General features: G+C 38.6%; 1 protein-coding gene across 1 annotated transcript; it reads right to left on the reverse strand.

The window, feature by feature from the left end:
• Window positions 1-4,810: 4,810 nt before the first annotated feature.
• Window positions 4,811-12,937, reverse strand: LOC311206390 (histamine H3 receptor-like; the record flags this gene model as incomplete). The annotated part of the gene is made up of 4 exons (XM_084281670.1): window positions 4,811-5,593; window positions 8,216-8,382; window positions 10,903-11,189; window positions 12,927-12,937. 4 exons carry the CDS (start codon window positions 12,935-12,937, stop codon window positions 4,811-4,813), a joined length of 1,248 nt encoding a protein of 415 aa, XP_084137796.1.
• Between the last annotated feature and the right edge of the window lie 4,617 nt (window positions 12,938-17,554).

A 17,554-nucleotide genomic window follows, 5' to 3' on the forward strand; every position in this document is an offset into this window, starting at 1 on the left:
CGGGCAGATTTATGCAATAGATTGAGACAAACCTGTTAACAGGATGGGCTGAATACTGAAACATCCAGACAACTTCTCAATATTAAAATTCTAGATCACAAGATTTCAAAGCCTGGAGTCTCTCATGCTCTTTGATCTGAATGCACCTATTGGTCTGAAAACCAAATCTGTAAAAAAGATACCTCATAAGCAACAGTAAATGCACACTTTAAAGCAAGTGATGATCTCTTTTCTCTCCCGATGGCTGATCTTTATCTACTGAGGTCAGAAAAGAGTTAGTCTGAAAACAGCTCTTTTCAAAGTCAGGCAGTTTGCATATTAGCATTGTGTAAATTGTGTAAGCTGTTATACTCGCTGAATTCAGCTGAAGCTAAAAAAAAAAAAAAAAAAAAAAAAAAAAAAAAAAAAGAACTAATTTTCACTTCCCTAGTGGTCAACAGGATGTAAATTACTACAATTCTATTTCTCTTACTGTAAACATAGGCACCACTGTGCTTGCTGTTACTAAACTACACAATTAAAAACAGAGAAGTCTTACTGCTGCTGGCTACAGAGTGTCTAAAATTTAAGTTCTATTTTGCAAAATGTCACCTTTTGAAGTTATCTGAAGCAGGAAGCAAGTCTATCCCTGAAAACAGTAAGCTAAATGCCCACCCCTCATCATAATTTCATCTATTTTAGTAAAAGCAGCACAGAAGTCAGCAGACCAGGGCTGTAACTCATGCCTGAGGGTCACCAGCTCCACAGCACACCCCACAACTGGTTTTCAGACTGGGGCTGTAATGCCAGGTGCTTGACAAGATATAGGGCACAAAACAAGGAAAGGGAGGGTGGGGGAGGTGATGGAGGTGGAGGAGGGTCCTAGTGAGTAAAGAAAGAAGCAAATCACACCTCCTGGACTTCAGGTGAGCAGGCTGAAGTTTATTCAGGAAAGTGGTAGTAGGATCCCACTCGAGGCAGCTCTAAAGCACAAAGGAGCTCAGAAAACCTGCAGACCTTTAGGGACAGCTTTCTCCATGCACAGCAGAAGTCCATCCCTGTTCTCGGGAAAACAAGTAGGTATACCAGGAGACTAAGCAGGTTAGTTCCTTGGCTAACAAGGGAACTCAACAGCTCAGGGAGCTAAAATACAAAAAGGCAGCATGAGGAATATGAAGCAAAGACAGACTACAAAGAAAGAACTTGAATTGCTGCCTGGCCATGTAAGCGTGGTGTTAGGAAAACTAAAGCTTATCTGAAGTTTAAGTTTGTAAAGGACAGTGAGGATGACAAAAAGACCAAGAACTTCCACCTCCACATTAACAGTAAAAAGATGAATAAGAACAAAATGGACCTGCTGCTGAACAGTCCTGGTGACCTAGTGATAGAAAAAGTAGATAAGGCTGAGGTTACCACTGCTTTCTTTGCTTCAGTCTTTACTAACCAGGTCTTTCCCACCTTCGTGTTTAGGGAGAAAATTCAAGGAAGGAATCAGCCTCACCTACAGGTGAGGACTGAGTCAGGGTTTACTTGGGAGCACTTGACCTGTTAAGAGTCCATGGAACCCTATGGGCTGCACTCAAGAGTGCTGAGAGAACCAGCATCCCTGAAAGCCTTTTATCTTTTTTGAAAAGTCATGGAGATCAAGAGGGGTTCCCGATTACTGAAAAAAGTCAAACATTGCACCAATCTTCAAAAGATGCCACAAGATCCATAGGAAAGTTACGGAACAAGTCCTCTTGGAAGGCATTTCTGAGCAGTTGAAAGAAGAAAAGGTGACCAGGACACAGTCACCAATGGTAGATCATGCCTGAGCAACTTGATTGTCTTCTATAATAAAATGACTGGGTTTGCAGACAAGGGGAGAATATTTATGTGTTTTAAAAATTAAGAAAGAAATCAAATTAAATATTAAAGTTTTAACATAGTCCTTCATGGGGCTGATGGAGCAATTTATGTGGTCTCTCCTTCCTTCCTCCCTGTGGAGGAAAACCACAGCCTGACATAAAGGACAGACATTAGGAGAACCACTAGGATTAAAGACTTGTCTAAGAAATAAACAAAGCTAACACCATTTCTTCCAACATGTATGTTTTATTTGTTTTTTGTTTTGTTTTGTTTTTTTAAGACTCAGGAGGGCAAATTTAGAAAAATGCTGTTGCTGTTTGAGTTGAACCTCATAGTCATAGGCCTGTGATCACAACATATTTACAATAACTATTGGACATCTGCAAAGACAGAAAAGAGTGCAAGGGCATGAAATGATGAAATGGACGCGTGAGTGGGTAGGGAGACTTTTCTTAGAAAAGCAGACTTGGCAAGGAAGGTACATTTGTGTCAGTGCATGAAAGGCATGAGGAAAAACCACCAAAAAAGTATAATAGCAGAAGCCTGAAACAGGTCTACTAGAGAGGGGAAGACTGGGGATGCCATTTTGTCCAAGATAGCTATAACATTGTGAGAACACCAACTGAGCATCTGAGTTGACCTGGGAGCAGTAGATCAATTAGAAAAATACAATGAACTCTCCAAACAATCAGGGGTGGTGTGACAAAATGGTTTGAACACTGTGGGTGCAATACAGAACATCAAATACATTGATCCGTAGCAACTTCAGTACTCTGTGATTTCAAGTTTGTTGCACACTGTGCTTGCTCCCTGAAGAACTCTTCTTTTCCAGTACTACAGTGTGGATCCATTTTACCTAGTCAATAATTGTGTAAGGCTATTCTTTCAAAGTAATCAATACATTTAGTTTTCTTGCACAACATTCTTTTATACTGAAAGCATAAAGTTACAAAAGCAGACAATTCAAGTCTTCCCCAGCTTGGGCCTGCCTACAGCTTCTCTGTAGAACAGATGTTTATTTAGTACTCTAGTTATTCTGTAAATGTTTCAAATGTGTATGTGTGGGTGGGTGGTTTTTTTTTGTTTGTTTTTTTAGAGCCTTACAGAAAAAGCACACTCTACAGAAATCTATGCCAGCACCTTAGCTCGTAACAGTGAAAACAGCTGTGCTGAATCAATGACCTCCTGAAGCTGTTTCTCTCTTTGCAATCAAGCTCACAATGCATACCACTACTTATGTAAGGCAAGGAAGCATAACAAGTTGTGAAATACAATCCTCTGCCAGCATGAAAACTGTTGAGAGAAGTCTTCAGCTCCAGATCTCTAAACAGAATCAGAATATGATTTAAAAAAAAAAAAAAAAAAAAAAAAAGTTCTTTTCTATGGTTGAGCTGTTTACATACATTCGAATTGTGCTTACAAATAAGTCCTCTGATTTTGCAACACGTCTACAGCCCATTTCAAATTAGATATTTATTTCAAAAGAAGACTACTTAAATCTTCATTATTCTGTGCATTCAGTCCCTCTTTCTGTAAATTATACATTTGTGTGTATACACACTAGGAGAAAAAAAAAAATAGCCAGTCATTCTCACCTATCTGTGAAAGCCTTGTGCAACTTCCAACACCAAACACAAAGAAAATTTGGCATGTGGAATGGGTTATAATCAAGCTCTATTGCCCTCTCCAACACATTACCCACTCTTTCCAGCACTGCCTATTCACCCACAGTTCATTCACAGCTGCTTAAGACACTTCTGTGTCAGCTTTCAGACAGATCTCTGTGAACCCCATTCTCAAGCAGTGAATATGGCCCTCACTCGGCTATAGAGAATATCCAGCTTGATGCTGATTCAGTGGCAGAGAAAATCCACATATTATCACAGTAACATGGCACAAAGAACTGATCTAGAATATAAATCATTCTGTCGGTTCAGATTTGCCCCAGTCATTTTGATGGAATATCTTTGTACTTGCAAAGCTTTCCACCCGGGAGGGTATTGTCTGTTCTCACGCAGCCAGTCAAAGTCACAAATTCAGCATGAGCTTTGTATTGCTTGCTCTGCTAAGTCAACAGCAATGTGATCGGGAGTGCAGGATTGTCCTATCTTTTAGGTAATCAAATAGTGCACAAATCTGGCACTAAAGATCATTAAAGCATGACCAAAGAGGAAGCCACTATCAGGAGAAAAGAGCAACAACTGTTTATGTCTGTTACAATTTTGATAATTTCAAAAATTCATTACCATGGAAACATTCATTTTCTAAAAAAGATCCAGAGTTACTAACTTACATGTATGATGTCCTGCAACACCAAATATGGACAATATTATAATTAGAAAGGGACAGATATACCAGATTAGGCAGTCTGTTCACTTCCATATTACCCAGCCTGGTAAACATAGTCACTACAGAGCACTGTGTTGTCTTCATAACACTTTCTTTAAAGGAAATAATACTGCTTCTGTGAGGATTTTACATGACCTTTCAAAAATATAGCAGAAATGTTTTTTTCACTAAAAGCTTTAGATTCACAAATGGGATATTAAAGTTTTACTCAGCACCTACAAAAAGAGGTATCTCCCTCCAATGAATGTCTGTGGTGATATCCATAGAAGAGTTTTTTCTTAATACCAGATTAAAAAGAAAAAAAAAAAAAAAAAAGAAAAAAAGAAAAAAAGAAAAAAAGAAAAAAAGAAAAAAAAAAAAAAAGAGTACATCAAACCCACAAACCAGAAAGAACATCCAACAAAAACAGGTAATTTGTTGCACTAAATGTTGTTTAGCCTTGCATGAACCAGTATTAATAGAAAAAAAAATATCTGAAAACTACAAATCAGAGCAAGTACATGCCTCTACTGCATTCAACCAATGTCCCCAGGCAACAAAATATTTTCTCTGTTTCTGTTGAAGATACCTATGAAAAAAAAATAATCACTAAGTAAGAGACAAACCTTATTTGTAAGTCATTTACTTCAGCTCTCTAAATAGAAGGTGATCTCAACCTTGCAAACCTTTTGGGACATAATATTTTCATAAAAGCCATTCGAAACCTCATGTGACAGAGTGGGTAAAGAAATGGGTTCAGAGAGGAATTGAGCCACAAAAGCCAAAAGGTGATTTCATAAAGGGACCTATGGATGCACCTTCCTTGGCAGGCCCCACGAATAATCATTAGTAAAGTATATGGTGCCCAGCAAACGGCAAAGACACAAACAATTATGGCAAGCGATTTAGCAATTTTCTTGTCTCTTTGCAGTTTTGACCTAGCATTTGTGCGGAAAGAAGCAGAGAAGTCCTTTTTGAGAGGCGTGGGACTCATTGGTGCTGGAGATGGGCAGGTAGAAACCAGTGATGGTCTCAACGACCTCGTTAATGATGAAACACTGTCCTCCATTTCCAACGAAGATGACACATCAGATCTTGGCAAGAAGCAAGATCTCCAGGATGAGCTGCTGCTCCTTGGAGGCTCAGAGTCCTGAATGCTGCCACGCCTCTGGCGCCTCTGGATGTTGTTGAAGATGTGCATGTTGAAGTAGGTGACCGAGATCAGCGGCACAAAGAACTCCAGGGTGGATGCACAAAGGAGGAAGTACCAGTTGTCGAAGAACTCAGCGTGGCACTGCCCCTCCCGCACTGTGCTGCAGCCGGCCACATACTCCCACAAGAGAATTGCTGGGCAGTAGAGGAGGAAGGCAAAGACCCAGATGGCCACCATCTTGACAACAGGGTTGGACATTATTCCCCGCTGCACTCTGTAAGATACCTGTGAGAAAAGGACCTGTCACTTACTCAGATAACATTTTGGAACTATCTTAAAACAAAATAAACAATCAAATCAAATGCAATATTAGTTCTGCAGTTTCCCAGACACCTACACCATCTTCACTTTTGTAAGGTCCTAAAACCACTACTAATCTTGCTCATCAAGTACTGCAATTCTGTAATTAATTTTAATACTTAGGATTGCAAAAGGACCAGAAATGATGATGGCTAAACTACCATTCTAAGGGTACTGGGACATAGCTTGTTTTCATCACCACCACAGTCAGACAGTAATAAGGACTCAGTTTATGATTCATGAAATGCATACTCAAGCTTAGAGGAGAGTCAGAGCAGCTGTTGGACTTCTTTCCTGCACAGGCAAAAGTTGAAGACTTCTGCATTAGAGAGGTTGCTATGAGAGACTGCAAACACTAGGCAGTATATTTTTAAATATTACTTCCTCTTGCCATAATGGAACAATATATCCCAGACATATGCTTTAACATCCCTTATTTTATTGAAACATTCTGTTTTAACACTCACTTTACCTCATAAACAGCTCGTTGTATTAGTACAAATGTTGATGTTTTTATATCTACCCAGACTGCATTCATTTATTTTACTCTCTAGCTGTAAAAATCTTTGAAAAGATATTAGGAGCTAAAGTCGTATCATCCAAAGTTAGGAAATATGACAGTTAAAACCACCCTTGCAACAGCCTAGTCAGTATGTAAAATACATAATTCTAGCTCTTGGACCCCCACAGCTTTCAACACTCAAGATGATCACTTAATGAGAATTTGGTCAATTTTATTTATGCCATACTGTTCGATATTTGTCATCCCAGGCTTTTCTGAGATGCAGAAGTACTATCTTCCTCACCAACTTCCTATGCCATTTTTTAGTGCAGTAACTGCGTGTTATACAATTATTAATAAATGGTATCTTCATTAATTTTCACATATGACCTTAGGGGCATTGTTGTTCCTATTTTATCGTGAGTAACAGAGTAATGACACAGTTTTACAAGCATTATTTTAGAATCTCAGTTTTAAACATCTGGGCCTGATATTTCAGACTCCTTTACACCTTAAAGCATCAACTTAGACCACAACTCCAGTTCTCTTCATCTGCAGTAATGAATTTGCAGCCCTCTGCAAGACCACAAGCATCTCAATTTAGTAGTCAGAAAACAGGAAGCTCAGTGCAGCTTCACAAAAACTCAAGTCTGAAATGACTCAACTCTGACCATAAACTAGGCCTGCAGCAGAGGTGAATCCCAAGTCCATGAGGAAGCATGATGTTTTTTTCTTTTGGATAAAAAGTTACACATTTCTGGACTCACTCCATTCTAATTATCTAGAGGAAAAAAACAGAAGGTGATCATGTAAGAACATGGGGCCCATCTGGATTGCAGAAGCCTTTTTAATTTACTTTTCTCACATCCTGGGCTCTACAACTTCATTAATATTTTTTCAATAGTGCAATTCCATAAATACAGGGGTTTCCATACTTTATTACTCAGCTTAAAAAAAAAAAAAAAAAAAAAAAAAAAAAAAAGCAAGAGAAACACAACAACAACAACCAGCCCTAAAACCGCAACACCAAGGAAGAAAAGAAAGAGATAAGGCATTGTATCAGTACGTCCCAAACAAGAACCTCCCAATCTAACACACAGCTCACATCCCTTGAGCTAGTAGGCTCATAAAAAGCAAAGGATATTGATTATCTTCCATCTGGACCAAACACCAGGTAAAGTTTAGAAATTGTGGACATTAATATTTAGCAGATACTGTTAGAAGCAGAAGAATGATATTATTCATGAAACACTTCTCTCTCTGCACTTTTTGATCCCTTCTTTTTACTTCAAAGATGTTTCCAGTCAGCTGCCTGTTGGCAGCATGTGTCAATCACCCCCCATGGGGTAACACAAATCCTCACCTATTCTCCAGTCAGTCAATCCCATGTCTCTCTCCATATCCTCTTCTCCTTTTAAAAAATTAACCCAATCCTAAGTGCCTCCCTGACTCAACCTAGTTTTCATTACCACTCTTTTAATGACCGAAGACCATACTCTCACTGCCTCTTTCCCACCTTGACCTCCCCACCTCCCTTTGCAGTGCAGTTAGATAGTTTCTAATCCAAGCAGAAGCAGGGAAACACTGAAATTGTGAGCAAGGCGTTACCCTGTCTCTAAGTCCCAGGCACATGCAGCTAGGTAAATGGAAGGAAACATCTTACTTCCAGCATACTTTGTTGAAAAATACCTAGCACAGAAAAAATCCCCAAAGAACTTAGCTGCCCACATCTGCCAAATCTCTATGAAATCTTTGCAAACTTTGCATACTTAGGCAAATTCTCAGAGGCTAAGAAAAAGCATATCTACAGCAACCTTTCTGCCAGAGTTGAAGTATCTATTACAACATTCTCAATCATCAAAGTTTCTCCAGATCAAAATGGTAGGAAAATGAAGGACTACCTAGTTTCTAATGTTTTTTGGTTTTTTTTTTTTTGTTGTTTTTGTTTTTTGTTTTTTTTTTTTTTTTTTTTTTTTTTTTTGTGAGCACTCTAAGTTTTATAGAAATCTCAAAATAAAGAAAGAAAGAATTAGAAATGTTCTTACAGCCTTTGTAACTGACAGGAAACGGTCGTAGCTGATAAGGACAATGTTAAACACTGAAGCTGTGCACAGGAGATAGTCCATAACTAGCCAGAGCTTGCACAGGCCTCTTCCAAAGTGCCAGGTTCCTGTCAGGGCATAAGGGATGTACAGTGGTATGCAGAACACACCTGTAGAAATAAAGGAAACACACATATCAGTCAGCACTGCAGTCAGTGCTATGCAAACATAGAAACATTCCAACAAAAAAGTGATGCTGACTGCAACTGCTGGCTGGAAGGCTTCATATTCTCATGCAACCAATGAACATCCTGTATTAAGCTACTGACATTAAAATAAAGACAAAAGATTCTTTTTCCCCCTACTATAATTTACTTTTTTTCAAAAATATGGTCTAACTGCCATGCTTCTATCCTCTTAGAAGCATGATATGATATCCAAAAGCACTCCAGAAGTAAGTTTTATAGACATACGATATGAATTTCAGATTAATCTTTCAAAACATATAATCAGAAGGTTAACAAAACTACAAGGTTTTATTAAGTACTTCCTGTTTAACATTTCCTTTTGTCATAATATCATCACAATCACTTTTCAGTGGTAAGCTTACAAGGTATTATCTGTGAGAACACATCAAGTAGTGGGAACATACGTAAATGACCATGACTACCCAAAATCAGTCTCTTAAATCCCAATGTCATGAAACTGCCAGTATAATTTCATTGTAACAATATCCCAGGTGATTTTACTACACACAGAGTCGCAATGCACACTTGCAAGGCTAAAGAGCTAACAGTGTACTATGCTATGCCAGATAAATGTAGCAAAACATAAGAATGAACAGCAGCAAGGCTGCAGTTAAATACCTCTACAGAGGTACTAATGCCTGCTCCTTGAAACAAAAGGTTACATCATGTACTTTAACATTCACAAGAAAAAGAAAAAAAAAAATAGAATTACTTCATAATAGTCTATGATGCTGTAACTGGTACTGAAGAGTATCTTGAGAGTTTCTGTTTCTCTAAACATCTTGAGAAGAATGCCTGTTATTCTCCCTCTGCCATGGATGAAGAGACCTCTATGCTATAGATCCAGAAGTACAGAGATGAAGTAGAAGCTGTTAAAGGTCAAAAATCAGATAGAATGCATATGATAGATGAGAAAGGCAAAGGACTCTGCAAGTGTAAAGACATGCTTTTAGCAGTTAGGATCCAGATAATGTACACATATCCTGACTCCAAATTGTGTAGCTACAGAACTACAAGCCCGTGTGATGCTAAAGTACATAAAGCTTTTATCCAAGTTAGACAAATGTCATTAAACACAAAATTGTGGAAGTTAGGCAATGCCAAATAAGCTGTACTTTTTCCCTACTTCAAACTTCTCAAATAGATGACAGTACTTGTTCAGCATGGTACTAGACTGTGAGCAGGATGACAGAATGCCTTCAATTGGTTTTCTATTCACTGCTGTTGTTGTTGTTGTTGTTGTTGTTTGTTCGTTTTGTTTGGTTGTTAGTTTTTCTTCTCCTGTGTACCATAAGGCACTCTGTACTGCAGGGAGGGAACTGCTGTCATTGACAAAGGTCCAGGTTGCAGGGCTGTGTCTGGCAGAACAGTGTTTGAGAGCTACAGGCAAGAATCAAACATCCCAAACTGGGGGACATGATGGGCTCAAGGTGATATCTGCAGGACTCAGCCCTGGAGATGATCTGAATTTTGGTACAGCTGCAATGAGGTGTTTTCACTCAGAAGCACCCATCTGGGTTTTCAGACAGTTGCAGTTTCTGTGCAGAGGCTTGTGCTATTTGAGTGAGACCAGTGTATGACCAGAGGGGTGCTTCAAAAAGATTAGGCATGCACCCAGACCGCAGGCAGCAAGAGCTCTGTAGCACAACAAGGCAGTTACAAGGTGGAAGTAGTCATCATCTTTATAGGGGAAGGGATCAAAATATCACACAGAATAAAACCAGATTCAGAAGTTGTTGTTGTTGTGATGTGGCAAGTCAGAATACGGACTTCATGAAAGAGCCACCCTTCTTCACAAGCATTCATCTGCATACACAGCAATTTAAGCAAGATTTTTGCCAGAGCCATTCAACAGCTGAGAGCATTCCAGTGCATAAATCTCCAATTGCACATCACAGTAATGTTTTGTGTTTTTTGCATGAAACATATTATGCATCATTGTTTAGTTGCAAACCTGAGGTTATTATCTGTATTGTAGTACAGTAGATTGAAACAGAAGATATCAACAATATATGCAAGATAAACCAGATATTGTAAACTGTATGTAATTTGGCTTTCTATACTTTAGTCAACCTACTACAAAAAAACTCCCACTCTTTCTTAGTAAATGTTGATTCACACACAGAAGTATTTTTTCTTGAAGCAAAAGCATTAGACATCTACTAATACGACAAAGGACCTATTTCCTATGATAACACGTTTCTGAAAGATAAGCGACATTACAAGTATTTATATGAAAAATGATGCATTATGTATCTCATATTTTGAGACATAATAGGCTGTTAAAATGCTTAATACAGTTTCCAACATTCCTTACCGTTCCCCATGGCACACGATTGGGAAGTATTTCTCCAAGAAGAAACCATACACCAAAATAAGGCCCCCTTCCACCTCTTAACATTACTAGAAAGCAAATACTATATTTCCAGCACTGCAACTTACCTACTGCAAAGTCAGAAATAGCAAGATTGAGAAAAAAATAGTTACTCCGATGCCTGAGATTTCTGTCCATAATGAAAGCAAAGATCACCAGGACGTTTCCAAGGACTGTGACCAGAGCTAGCAGCACCATAAGCAGAGCCAGGAGCACCAACACACCCGTGGAAAATGGTGAGGTCTCTGGCTGTGTGGATGAAGTCCCATTACATGGTCCCATTATGTTTCCATCAGCTTCAGCAGTGCTGTTGTGCATATTGTGTATCCAGGTGAGTTCAGTCCAGAAAGAAACTCTTGTAATCCAAAAAGTTGAGATTCATAAAGAGTACTAACAGCTGAAACCAAAAAGACAATAAACATCCAAAAAATTGAGTCAAAAGGGAAAAAATAAAAGGTTCTGATGCCAGATAAATCTATTTGTGTAAGATATTTAAATTTTAATAAACACCAACACATCTGCAACCATGTGTATCTGTAGGAGAGCTACCAGGAACAAATGTGCAGTATTTTCAAGCTCATACTTTAAAACGTAAGTTCTTCTTTATGCAACCTGATAATTATCTGGGTGGTCATGAGGGCTGATTCAAGATTTTCTCTTTCCTCTCCTTCTTCCACACCCCCTTCTTCTCAGAAATGTTTTGTTTGTTAGGATTATGGATCTCAACTTTTTCTGGAAAATGTTTGTTGGTTTTGGTTACATATCATCATGGGAATTTAATCTATGTTACACTACCAATTTCATACTTGCTTATCTCTTGTCATCATATTTCAGTAGGCTTATGGTCTCTCTGCATTGTGTTGTAGGTTTTTGCTGACCAAAGGCATAGAGTACTTCATTGCTGTTCCTCTTTCTGTGGAGCATAGGACTAAAAATTGGTACTCTGTGAGTAAGCATATGCCGAATTACTTAGCAGAGCAATCAATCAGTAATGGCCTAATCCTCAGAAATCAGGTTTTTAAAACTCATAGCAGCCTGAGTGACACAGAATCAAGGAATTCCCAGAGTCAAGGAATGAAATACTGACTCCTTGAGTGTGAAGGAGAGCTTTGCAATTAACTTTAATAGGACAAAGCTTTTCTTTCCATGCTGGTGGGAGGAAATGAAAGTCTTCCACAAGTCTTTTGTATGAGTTATGAAGCAACTTGCAGAGAGCCGAGTATTCCACAGCTGTAAAAATTCAATCATTTTTATTATAGGTTCTAAAAACACTTTGGTGTCTAATTTTAGATACTTAAATTTGAAAAACATTGGCCATCATGTCTGTGTTTCTGTTGTGGGAACAAATTCATTAGCATTCTCAAAGTGCTTTTACTGAATGGTTGAACGGCAGCAGTACAAAATCACAAAAGTTTATTATCCATACAAATAACTGCACAGCATGCATGTCCATTTCTGCTTTAAGTTATATTTCCTTTCCTGGTAAGGCTGGAAATGTAGAAAATATAGATTGACAACAACTACTAAGTAATGCCACTAGCCTTTCTTCTGCTAGCAATATGTAGGCTGATCTATGTGAAGTTTTAGAGGTTTCAGATATTATGTGGTTGAGAAGAAAATAAAGTGGTGAACAAAACTGAGGGCAGATTAAGGGTTCAGCTAAGTCTCTATCCTGTCTCAGCAGCCAGAAGCCTAAGGAAGAGGGTAAGAAAATAGTAAAATATACCACTGGTGTTCTCCCCCTACCTTCAGTGATTTGTGGCTCAAGATACTGATATGGTACCAGATGCGATATTTGACTATTTGTTTTCACTTTTTTCTGATAAACAATCAACTTCTTACTCTTTTTTTTTTTTTTTTTTTTTTTTTTCTCTTCTATGTGTTACTGATAGTAAATAAATATCACAGGGCTTCTACAAGCCTCTAAGGAGGGCAACAGTCCTTCTGTCCATTCAAAGCCAGAGAACAGCAGGAAAATTGCCACGGTTGCTGCCAAATCACAGATCTATTATAAAACATTATCATGTCCTAATCATACTTAGCAACTCCTTCCTCATACCTAATGCAGCCAGTTCTTTTTGACCAGTCTCACCTTCTTATCATAGGAGAAACAGCTCACCCCTGCAAATTCAAAGTGGTAGCCCTGTGGAAAGAAGCACCAAACCTAGAGCAGCAATTTACTTGAATGCAATACACCTGCTTCAGACCTTCATAACTGGGTGCACAGAAACTGTACAACACAGAGGATCCACCTCTAGAGAAAAGTGCATGAAAGGTTTTCTTCTCTTATAGACCTCTTATTCTTATTGGAGAGCAACTTTTTGCTCAGGCAGATGATGACAGGACAAGGGGGAATGGTTTTAAACTAAAAGAGGGGAGATTTAGATTAGATGTTAGGAGGAAATTCTTCGCTCAGAGGATGGTGAGGCACTGGCACAGGTTGCTCAAAGAAGCTGTGGATGCCCCATCCCTGGAGGTGTTCAAGACCAGGTTGGATGAGGCCCTGGGCAACCTGGTGCCAGAGGTGATGCCCCTGTCTATGGCAGAGGGGTTGGAACTAGGTGATCTTTAAGGTCACCAACCTACCAACCCAAGTCATTCTGTGACTCATTCTATGAATCTGTTAGATATTGGGGTGCTTGCCCTCAGTCAGGAGGGGGCCCTTGAATGGACTTCTCCATATCCAGCAGCACTCCTGCCTTTTTCAACTGCAGAAGGTAGGAGAAGACCCAACCTCTTCACTATTATTTAATACTGGAGACTTTTGGATATGCTTTTGATTCCTAACTTGTCCATAGATAGCAGAAATACCTGATCAAGCTGGCAGGCTTTTTACAGGCTGGTGTCTCTGATGAACCCACTCACAGTCACCAGTTGTGGAAGACAAGCATTTGTTACAATTTCTCCAAAGCCCCATGATGATCAAAATAATCCAAAAATCTTACAAAATAAAAACAAACAAACAAACAAACAAAAAACATAGATCTCAACTGTGCTCCTAAAGTATATTGTCATGCAAAAAGTACCCCACACAAATAGGCAAGCCATAAAGCAGAAAATTACTGCTTGTAACAACTGCATTTAAAAATTGATTCTCCTATTAGCAAATCCCATACAAATTTATGCATTTTTGATTCAGTGAGAATCTTTGATAAAATAATTAAAGCTACATTGACAGTAAAGTTATTGACGCTATTTGCAACTACTCAGTCCTAGAGCTGGAAAGCTGCAATTACAGCTGTTTGCAAAAATGAGAATAAGGTTTTGGACTCTTTTTTTCCTCTCTCAAACTGCTTTACAAAGTGTAAACAGAGAGGTTGTCACTGTATCTTAACCCAAAATTGTCAGTGTTGAGTGAAATGAATTGGGAGAGTATTATGAGCATTTAATTAGGTTACCCATATAATTGCTTCCAACATACAATGACCACATCCTCAATTTTGTAGCTTGTCATAGTTTTAGTGTGCACGTATCTAACAGCTGTGCTAGACCTTGTTAAAGGTAAAATGTAGAGAAGCTAAACAATCAAGCTAATAAATATGGTTTCACTTTGAATTCCTTTGCCATTTGTATTCCCTAGTCTTGCTGCAAGAATTAAAACATCAGCTCCAGCACAACAGCATTTGGCAGTCCCTAAAACCCCCTGGGAACCAGAACATTCCAGGCTCCACTTCTGGTCCAAGCAGACTCTCCCTGTAACTTTTCAGTGTTACGTGGTTTCTTTGCTTCACTTTCCTCAACCCTTAGACAAAAGCCATGCTTACTGAGCTTCTTAAAATCTGAGTGGAATTGTGCATTAATAAAGTATGTCAGTGGAAGAGAATGAAAAGTATGGTACACTCTCCAAAATCCCTTTACTCTATTAGTTAACTCATCTGGGAAGCAAGGAAGTCAGATTTCACAGCCTCCCAAATCAAGTTAAAGATAAGACTCATCCTAGCTGAGCACTCTACCAATAGTCTATTCAATAGCAAGAGGAGAATCAGCAACAGCACTGTTTTTCATGAGAAACAGCTGAGTTAACAAATGATTTAAATCTGAGTGTGCTTTGGGGGAGCATATAGCTACATAATTCCTTTCCATCCCTCTCCCTCAACATTTCTCCTTGGAGCTAACTTACGTGTATGTCTAACTTGGTTTCTCACAGCCTTGGGCACCCAACTCTTCCACACCATGCTTGGAAATTTTGTGTGGAGAGGGCTGCTATGATCACTGACACTGTTCTCACATGCCTTGGGAAGGCACTTGAGATCACAAACCCATTTTCCACAAGTCACAATGACAGGTAACCAACCTGTTCACATCCAAAGGAAAATCTACATCAGTCAGCAAGGCTGTGTCTGTTTTCAAAGTTTAATAGAAGACCACTACTAAAATCTGCTTTTAGCAGATTTGTGTCTGTGGCTGTAACTAGGATTAAACGAGTCTGGAAAACTTGTCTAATAAGTACTGAATACACTTCTGGTTTTCTACTGGGGTCAGGCATCATATGAACTATTTTATGATAATCCCATAAAGAAATACAGAATTTTAATTTAAATAGGTATGCTAGGCAATAAACACATAAGCACAGACTAATACACTGAAAGCATCCACAAGCAAACGTTATGGCTTCTGCTTCCCCAGGCATTTAACAAAAACACAGAGTAAACATTAAGAGAATCACCCTGAATTAGCCATTTACTGAAGTGGCGTGATCTTACAAGACCAAGAAGTTACGAACAGTTCAAAATTGCTAAGATGCAGTTACAGAGAAATTTGTCTCCATTTTAAAATGCTACAGGTGGTAGGTTTTCAAAACAAGTGACCTTTCTATACTTCTATACCAAATTTAGATGAAATATTCTGTGTCATCACAACTTCTAGCAAGAACGACAGTTCATTTCTAAAATGGCTGGAATTTACTAACGCTTTTCTAATCAAAGTCTCTGTTTTACAGAGAAACCACCTGGCATTTCTTTAAAAGGTACATTGCTAACCAACTAACCTGATCAGAGAAGCTACATATGAACTCCAGCTTTTGGTCCCATCACCCAAGTTTGAGCAAGAAAGAAAAAAAGAAATCATTCTGATACTACCTCGTAGCAGACTGGGATCCTGTAATGGTTTATTAGGTTTCAGCTGTAGTCCTGATTCATTTCCAGTGAAGTGAAGCGAAAACAGTTCACTATAATACTTTTCTTTTTCTTTCTATTGAAATTTATAACCATTCCACAAGTAGGGGATATGTATAAAACCTATCTTTTTCTCAACAAATTTACAATATTTGACAACAAAAACTCACTGTTAAAACTGCGGCTTCAGTTTAACATTATATAATTTACTAGGAAATAACTTGAAATCTCTTTCCCTCGCTCGATCTCACTTGTTAGTTCACATACATATAATTTATTCAACAAAACCTGATTTCTCACCTGGTCTACCATCAAGTTCTGGACTGAACAATGTCAAACTTTCCTTATTTATAATACTTTCCTGCGAGTTAAAGATTTAAATCATCGTAGTTTACATTGATAAATAAGAGTATTATGTTGTGCAGAAGAAAGAATTTACAGTACCAGAATTTAGGGTAAAGCACTTAATGGGAACATGGAGATCATGCCCCTATAAAAACACTCCAAGTTAGATCTTCAACTTACTCAAAAGCAAGTAAGTTTCTACACCTGCTAAAAGAGGAAATTGCCATATCTAAACCTAATCTTGTGTCAGCACACTTAAGTGAAGAAAGAAAAAAAAAGTAATTATTTTCCCCACTAAGCGCGGTAGTTTTGCTGATTCTGCTTAACTTAGTTTCACCACAGAACCCTGCAAAAATGACACGTACCTTTCAGAAAAAGCAAACCTCTCTCCTGTCTGGATAAACACATACCAAAGGCTACAACTTGCAGACCGTACCCCAAAAGCAAAGCCAATGACATATGTGAGCAACATAAAAGCCAAACGATCATTAAAAAAAAGAGAGCGTTATAGGGGTTTTATGATTAAAAGTAATTATCTGTTTTGTTCTCACAGCACTTTTTAATTAACAAATGAATACCAATCTAAAGTTACTATAGTCCAGAGACAAGAGATGCCAGTAATTGCAGTCCATTTGAGACCTGCTCTAGTGGGAGGTGTGCCTGCACACGACAGTGGGGCTGGAATTAGGTGACCTTTAAGGTCCCTTCCAACTCAAACCATCCTGTGATTCTATGCCTGCCTATTAAAGGTTAGACTATTGGAATCTGAAGCTTACACAACTGTTACAAACGATAATTTCACCTATTTTTAAGAGATCTGGTTTGCTTGCCACCTCCCCCCCAACATTTTTTTCCTTTGGTTTCCAGCCTCAGAGCACAAGTAGTTCCAGAAGCAAACATGTTCTCCAATAAGTAAGAGAAACCAAACATTTTATAGCTCAGTTTCTAAAGAAGTTTCTAAAGAAGGTTCTTGGTTTCTGTGTTAACAAGTTAACCACACTATACACACCTATGAAAGTGTAAGGATCAAGATGTGCTCTATGTGTATGCTGCTGCTTCACCCTACACACAATAGGTTGTGTGCGTCCCTTGGTACCAGTCCCGGTGTGAATAAATCCTTGACACATCTCAAAGACTTCTATATCAGTGCCAAATTTTTGTTCCTGCAACATAACACCACTGCTCCTCTAACATTTTCTGTATTACAAAGGAGAAACAATTGAATTCAACTAAGCACCGGGATGCAGCCTCCCTGCAGCAC

The sequence above is a fragment of the Netta rufina genome (assembly GCF_964035555.1).
Source record: "Netta rufina genome assembly, chromosome: 2".
Taxonomy (NCBI): domain Eukaryota; kingdom Metazoa; phylum Chordata; class Aves; order Anseriformes; family Anatidae; genus Netta; species Netta rufina.